This window comes from Candoia aspera, chromosome 6, assembly GCF_035149785.1.
Source record: "Candoia aspera isolate rCanAsp1 chromosome 6, rCanAsp1.hap2, whole genome shotgun sequence".
Classification (NCBI taxonomy): domain Eukaryota; kingdom Metazoa; phylum Chordata; class Lepidosauria; order Squamata; family Boidae; genus Candoia; species Candoia aspera.
Window position 1 is genome coordinate 3146888 of NC_086158.1, and position 8226 is coordinate 3155113.

General features: G+C 47.5%; 1 protein-coding gene across 3 annotated transcripts in view; it reads right to left on the reverse strand.

Moving 5' to 3' along the window:
- Positions 1 to 6344, reverse strand: part of RUBCN (rubicon autophagy regulator) — a 51948-nt gene extending 45604 nt beyond the window's left edge. For 2 of the 3 annotated variants that reach the window (XM_063306265.1, XM_063306268.1), the window contains exon 1: positions 5820 to 5974. In XM_063306265.1, coding sequence (XP_063162335.1) covers positions 5820 to 5848 — 29 coding nt within the window. In that variant the 5' untranslated portion in view covers positions 5849 to 5974. Of the gene's footprint in view, positions 1 to 5819; positions 5975 to 6319 lie in introns of those variants that run through there. The other variant, XM_063306266.1, reaches the window with a different exon arrangement.
- Between the last annotated feature and the right edge of the window lie 1882 nt (positions 6345 to 8226).

Consider the following 8226-nt stretch of genomic DNA (forward strand, 5'->3'; position numbering starts at 1 on the left):
AGAGCTTGTGGGGGAAATACAAGGGTGGCCACCTCCGACGGCTGATTCCTCTGTACTTCAGGCTCTCGGACAACAACATTTATCTCTGTTCAAGCAATCGCCTAAGAACTTTCATTCCCGATTCGCAACGGACCTGGTAAGATTTTCTTCCAACAGGGGCATCAAACATCTGTCAACGTCTTCCAGGAAGAATCGAGGCAATGTAAAAGAGATACTGTACTGGGACACAGAGTTTGTGAGAAGGATTAAGAACGCAAAAATGGTCAGGCTGAATCAAAACAAGAACCAGCTATTCCCCAGGCTGGGGAATTCTGGGAGTTGAAGTCCACATAGCTTAAAGTTGCCAAGTTTGAAGAATGCTGATGTAAAATTTCTGGGCCACGGAGAGCCTCTCTTAAAGCTACTCAAATGGGCAGCCAGCACTGTGGCCAAGAATGCCGTTACGTAAGCACATGCCATCTAAAATATTCCAATTGATAGATTTTACATATATAGAACTTAAATACAAATATATTTCGTTTTCATAAATTTTATATGTAGCTTTCATACAGTATATTAGAAACCTCTGCACTTGTATTATGGCCCCGAAGCTGTCTTGTATTCCCGAGAAGAGTTTTGTTGGCTTCCTTACTCCTCCTTTCTCGCAGGCCTTGGTCGGTAGCTGTGCCCACAGAAACACGATAAGGGGCACATTCCGAGGACAGCTTCTCCAGAGGGAAGGCACAGTTTGAGATCGGGCAAGGTGCCCCGCAAGGCTGCAAGGAAGCCGCTTATGAGGAGTGACGAGAGAGTAACGGAAGGGAATTCCTCACATGGAATAAGGTTAAGGTGGATCGTGGGGAACTGAGCAAGGGGTGGTCTTCTGAAGGAGGAGTTGAATGGAAGGTACGTAATGTGCGGCAAGGAGGGGGTCCTGCGCAGCCGCCCACCTTACAGCTTGATGTTGTTGCTTTTGCTCTTGGGTGAAGCATAAAGAACTTAATTTCAAAGGAAATTTAAAAATAAGGAAATATTAAAAAATTCTAACACCTTCCATCTATCCTTAATCTCTGTGCTTCTCAGTTTCGAGGCACCCTCTGTTGCAATTCAGAGATGGACGCTTTGAAGAAACCACTTAAATTATCACTGCAAAACCTCAACAAAGCACAGTTAAAGCATGCACAACTCTCTAACCCAGGGGTGACCTTTAACTGGCACAGAAGTCTTCCCTAGTCTAAGGGGGAGTCTGTCCAAGCTCTGCCGCCCAGCATCTTCTCAGCCCAGCATCTTCTCAACCAGCGGCGCCAAGGACTGCAGCTGATTCCTCCTCCTTCCAAAACATTGCATCACTCCCAAACAACAGGTCTTTTCAAAATAAAGGCTGGGGGATGAATTGCAAGAGATTGCATGGGTCTTCCAACTGTTGTGACTCCCTGCTGTCAAGAGACAAGGCTGTGCCTCAACTTGCCAAAGGAGCAGCAATTAAACCTATGGCCTGGACTCCTGTCCTCTAGTCCCTTCTATGATGTACAAGAGGCTGGTAACCCTCTCTCCAGAGAAGGTAATGAATGCATCTAGAGCAGCGGGTCTCAGGACCTCTTTACATTCTTAAAAATGACTGAGGATGGCAAACAGCTTTGATTTGTGTGGGTTATATCTATAGATCAGACTTTCTCAACTTTTTGACCCTGGAGGAACCCTTGAAATATTTTTCAGGCCTCGGGGGAACCCCTGCCCATTCAGGCTCAAATCGAGGCCGGAAGTTACAAAATGATTCTATGCGTTTCACGGGTAGGCCTGTAAATATGCATTAGGGTGCTTAAACTAAAAACAAAGAATGAAACTTACCTCTTTCATGTGAAGTTGCCAGAATTTAAAATATTTTTTTAAATAAATTGTGATCTCCCAGGGAACCCCTGGTGACCTCTCATGGAAACCTAGGACTCCATGGAACCCTGGCTGAGAAACCCTGCTATAAATATTTACTGTATTAAAAATTAAGACGGAAAATTTTAAAATATTTATTTGACTTTGTGGACCCTGAAAGGGTCTTGGGGACCCTCAGGGATCTCCAGGCCACACTTTGAGAACTACTGATCTAGAGAAACCCAATACTCATCTACTCTGCTTAGCTGACCTCTCAGTCAGACGTTCTTTGCTGCCTTCTACAAAACCACATATTCCGGAAATGCTAACAAATCAAAATCTGGAAAAAAAAAACCCCGTTCCTAAGAAAGATAAACTGAGATAGACTGATTTTTCACACCTCTCTCCCAAGGTGAGAAAGATTAACTTTCTGAACATGTGGACATTTAACACTGATGCAGCTCATAGGTGATTTTAGGAGATGACTTGCAAGTTTTATGTCCCAGTATTACAGGTTTAGGCACATTTGATATAAAAGCCGCCAAGGCCATTCTTCTTCACAAGCATATTAAAGGTATAATGGCCTGCCAAAAACATTTCCGCTCTAAGAAATGCAGCGTTGCTTGGGACAAAGCAGATAAGAAAAGCACATTTCATGTGTTTGCTGCCAAAAGGATTTAATCTGTCAATCTTCCAGTAGTGGATGTCATGTTATTGTTTCTACATGCAAGTTACAAAATAGGCGCATAATAAATATACAGACATGCTACCATATAATTAATGCTCAAATCCAGCATCGAGCATAACAGAAGAGTCCACCACCAACATTCCTTCCTTCCATCACAAATGCTGCCATGTTGTAATTAAAGGCATAGTAGTAAAGCCAGGTGAGGAACTTTGGTGTGGATTTGGGAGGTTTGTGAGAACAAGCTGAAGCTCGGTTCACACCAGACATACATGCTGGTTAACAAAACACAGTTCCTTTGTTCACATAACCTGTGAGGCCCAAACAAATACACCATATGAAGGCTTCATGGGACGGCCTATTTCATTCCATATGCGTGAAGGTGGAATTCCAGCAAAATGTTGAATCGCCAACTATCCAATCCATTTTAGTCCAGCACAGGGCGCATGCCTACCACTGAATCATACATTATCCAGGCTAGGTTCATTCCAATACTGAGCCACAAACTAGCCACCCACATTTTAAGCCAAGCATGCGATGCAAAGCATTCAGATTCTACTGCCATGGGAGCTGCATTCCCCACCCTGAAAAACCAATCTGTTAACTTGGAGAGGCTTCTGTTCTCATAAAATTTGTCAGAACATTAGTGGCAGCAGTAGCCAAGATCACCTTTCATCCGTTTCAGGAAAAGCTGACGGTGCTTCCCTAGCAACTTCCAGAACAGGGATGGGGGAGGATGGCTTGGAAACCCCAACCGACAGGGAATGTGGCAGCTCACATCCTTGCCAGAGTCAGCTCGCCCCCCCCCCCCCCGATCTACGCCTCCGGATAGGAATGCAACTCCCAGGTGGCCGACCCGTCAAGACAGAGCCAACAAGCCAAGAGACAGCAGATGGAGTCCAGGATGCTGGAGGGGCTGAAAAGTTCAGCAAACCTCTAAGAGCCACGCAAGAATGTATCTGACAACAAGGAGGAGAAACCTGCAAGACACACGTAGACAGAAAGGACCTTCCAACCCTTCGTGGCTGTGAACCGTCCTCCATTCCATTCCATTCTTTATTTAACACTTAATTACTGCCAAATCTGCCAGGGACTCTGAGCAGTTTATAATTAACCATTAAAACACCCCCATGCTACAGAAATAAATACACACCTCCTGCTAAACCATCCGTAGTTAAGATAAAATTCAAATTAAACATAAGCCCTTCTTGTCCAATAAAACCGTAACAACAAAAACTGATGGCAAAACTGAATACCTTCTAGAAGAGCTGTATCTTTACATCTTCCCAAACAATTTTAAAGATCCTATATCTGATTCCTGAGCCATAACCCAGAAAGCCCACTAGCTGGCCTTCAGATCCCCAGCCATAATCTGATCTCGGCACTGAAATCCTGATTTCCTCACATTAATATGGTCATCAAGAGGAATATCGCAAATGGCAGAAAGGCTGGTTGGAAATTATGGGATTTGTATGGAGCACCTCCCGTTGGGGACGTTTGCTTTATTTATCTGTAGCATGAGAAGAATTATATTCTTCCCAGTTACTTAGTGATCCAGAATTTCTGCCAAGAATTCTGAAAGGGACGTTACGGTGTCTGCCTCTCAACTCGAGAAAGCCACCTACTGAGTTGTGATAAACACAGCCTGCTTTGAAAGCAAGTGCTTGGTTTCCTAGATGACAAGCCGAACTTGGTTTATGTCGTCAGATTCATTCTCACAACACTGACTTTCCTAGGAAAATGGAAGCTTAGCTGTATGGGAGAAAGGAATCTAATCTGACAAGGAGTTTTATCATTCTTTGTATGTTGCTGTTTTTACTGTTGTTGTTTTTGGAAATGTAAGCCACCCAGAGTCATTTGGAGTAGAGCGGCCTCTTGATTCCATAAGATAAATAAAATAAAATAAAATGCCACCCTGAACCAAGCAGGCAAAGGAAAGGCCCAGAAAGCTGAAACGATTAGCAGGGAGAAAACTGGCCTCCAACTCAGGACAATGTGGGCTGCCACCAGTCAAATAATCTACTTTCCATTTCTAGTCATGCTGTCAAATCAGCGATTTGTGTGTGTGTGTGTTTTTCTTATTAAGACAGCAGAAATGGACTCAGGGGATTAGTTCCTCATTCCAAAGAGGGCCATAAAAAAAAGTTCCCGAACAGGCCAAGGGTAGATCTCTCCCAGCTTCCTATTTTTCACAGTGGTTAATCCCTGGGAAGTCCATAGCAAGAGATGAGAAAAGCCCCCTTTTCTGGCTCAACTGCCATTTGGGTGCATTGCTATCCAACCTGGAGAATGCACACAGCTATGATTCACAGTTGCTGATGGGCCACACTTTTTAAAATGTTTGTTTGGAAAACAGTCATCAGCGTCAAGCGCTCTCCAACCCTTCCCAAAGGGCTTTAGTCTAATGGGCTTCCTCCTCTCCTTGACCTGCTAAATCTGCTCAGGCATCCGCGTGGAAGTACAGCGATAATAATTTATTAAACCCAAGCTGCTGGAAGTCCAAATTCAGGGGGTGCCAACAAATAAACAATGGGGTTTCACCCAGCTCCTCACAAATCTTTGATCCTGAATGCCATTTCTATCAATAAAACGTTAAAAAGTAGAGCAGGAAACATTGGCGCCATCTCTCAGTGCTTGTCAGCTTCTAAAACGTCCATACACCCTTACCGCCCCCCACCACCACCACCACCCTTGCCGTGCACGGGATTTCTTGTGTTTTGCACCGGGTGGATGGTTCCACCTTTTGCTACCGCAGGTATTCTTGAATGATCAGAGTAAATAATCACTGATTATCATCATATATGAGAGCCAGTTTGGTGAAGGGGGCAAGGTGCCGGTTCAGAAGCCGGGAGCTGGAGCCCTCCCCCGGGCACAGAGGCCAGCTGGGCGGCCGTGGGCCCCTCCCTCTCTTCAGCCCAACCCACCTCGCAGGGATGTTGTGGCCGGGAAAAGAGGGGCGGGAGCACTGTGGAGGCCGCCTGGGAATGCACTAAGCGAAGGGGGAGCATAAATCTAATCATTCTAGCTTATGCTGGCTATCTGAGGCTTTGCCCCGTGTTCCTTCCCCTCTGGAGGCTGTTGTAGGGAGAGGCTCCCAGGGGTAATCCATTCTGTCCTCAAGCCCCCCGTGAGTCTGCCCCACCCCCTGGCGTCAGCCCCCCAGGACTGTTACCCAGCCCCCAACGAGTCCCCCTCGCCTCAGCCCCCCAGCAGCCCCCACCCTTCGCCGCAGCCCCCCAGCCGAGCGCCCCCCCGGCGGCTCCCCTCCCCCGATCCCGCCAAGCCCGACCTGCTCTCCTCCTGCTCCCCGACCTCCATCCCTGGAGGGGGAGGCGTCACTCAGGGGCCCACGACCACGCTGCCCGCCCGAGCGGCACCCAGCCCGAGGCCTCCGCCCGCTGCCATCGCCGGGCCCCGGGCGGGAAGCATCTGCCCGGCGCCACCTCCCGCGCCGTGCCCCCGCCCCTCCGTCACCGCCAAGAACTACAGCTCCCGGCATGTCCTCGCAAGCTTCCGGTCTTCGCGCCCCTCCGGGCCACGCCCCCTTCCCCGCCCTCCGCCAATCCAGAGCGACGCACGGGTACGTGGCGAGGCCCGCGTTTGGAAGGGACTTCAACTCCCGAGAGGCCTTTGCGGCCCTTCCGGCCCGGTTTCTGCCCTTGGCTTTCCGATCCGCCGACGACCCGCGTAAACGGGGCTGGAACGCGCGGCTGTACGTTGTGTGAATTAGGGGAAAGGGGTTCTGCGCAGTACGTCCCATAGCAAAAATAACCTGCACATACCAAGTACCTGCAAAGCTATTAGAAGCACGTCTGATTATCGGATGGCTTGCAACATCCTGCAAACTGATAACAGGGTTAACGTTTCACAATGTTTACAAGGGCGGTAGGGAAATCTTGGTTAGCGGAGGAGTTGTGAATGTTTGTTTAGTTGGAGCTGTTCGTATTTTGTTTTTGATTGGTGATGCTTTGAGTGCTAGATGGGGAGAATGGCCAGCCTGTACCTTGAAGGTAATAAGTACTGTTGGAGGGAAAACTTGCCAAGGGTTCGTCCGGAGCCAGGAATGAAGAAACACGGGCAGTTGCTTGAGCAGAGGTAAAAGTTTATTGTCCGAGCGCATGTACAGTGTGTGCTGGTTGGAAGGTGGCCACACCCTCCAGCCCCTTATTTCGGAGAGCTTGGCTGTTGCTAGGCAAAGGTGTTCCCACCCCCTAGGAACTTGAGAAAAGTCCAGTTTACCAGATTTCGGAGAGGAGGTGCTCTGTGGTCAGGCCCCCTGCTGTTGTTTTTCCTGTCCTGATCTCCTGGGTTCCCTGCTAGGCCGTGGCTTGGTCTGGTCTTGTTCAGTCGTTGTGTCCAACTCTGACCCCGTGGACCATAGCACGCCAGGCCTTCCTCTCCTCCGCTGTCTCCCAGAGTTTACTCAAATTCATGTTCATTGCATTGGTGATGCTATCTAACCATCTCACCCTCTGCCGTCCCCTTCTCCTTTTGCCTTCAGTCTTTCCTAGCATCAGGGTCTTTTCAAGTGAGTCCTCTTCACATTAGGTGGCCAAAGTATTTGAGCTTCAGCTTCAGTACCTGTCCTCCCAATGAACAGTCAGGGTTGATTTCTGTAGGATTGACTGATTTGACCTCCTTGCAGTCCAAGGGACCCTCAAGAGTCTTCTCCAGCACCACAGTTCGAAAGCGTCAATTCTTCGGTGCTCTGCCTTCCTTACAGTCCAACTCTCACAGCCAAACATCACTACTGGGAAAACGATAGCTTTGATTATATGGACCTTTGTCCGCAAGGTGATATCTCTGCTTTTTAATATGCTGTCTAGGTTTGCCATAGCTTTCCTCCCAAGGAGCAGGCGCCTTTCAATTTCATGGCTGCAGTCACCGTCTGCAGTGATCTTGGAGCCCAAGAAAATAAAATCTGTCACTGCTTCCATTTCTTCCCCTTCTATTTGCTGGGAAGTGATGGGACCAGTGGCTTTGTCTACTAGCTTGGATTGTTCACCTTGGAAGGGATCTTTTGTGATTGGATTATGGAGATCTGTTTGGCTGGGAAAGAACAGTTTACCTGGATGGGCTCTGCTAAAGTCTGTGAATGAGCAACCTCTTGTGTTCCAAGGTTTCTGACTGAATCAGAAGGGAATCTTGTGTTTAAACAGTTGGGCTTCCTTCTACATTTTAATCTCTGGCATCCCCTTTTGAAACCCAGTCTATTCTGTGACTTTCAGCCTTTTATCTTGCTCAAGGGGAAGGTAACACTGCAGGAAGCCAGAGCTCTGGGGAGAGAAAACATAGAGGGCAGGGAGAGATCTTAATTTCTTCCAACAGTACATAAAACATATCTTTGAGCTACTCGGGCCTCATAAATCCAGCCAGCTGGGACTGACAGTGTTATGTAAGGTCAAAGTCCTTGGGAATAATTCCAGTAAACTACAGTAGATCCAAATAGAAGTGAGGATTTATTCAATTAAGGCATTTTTAATCTGCTCTTGGATCCCAGGGTGTCTCACACCCCCCCCCTAAGTATATAAGAATAGCCCTCTACCCATACCTTACAGTCTAAAATAGCACACAAGGAAGAAGTGATGGGAATGAAAGAGGAAAAACTGCAGTAGCAGGAACTGCTGCTAAAAGTTCAACAGTAGCTTTTCAGAAAGTGAAGAACAAGGAATTCAAAGAAAGCTGAAGCTGTCTTT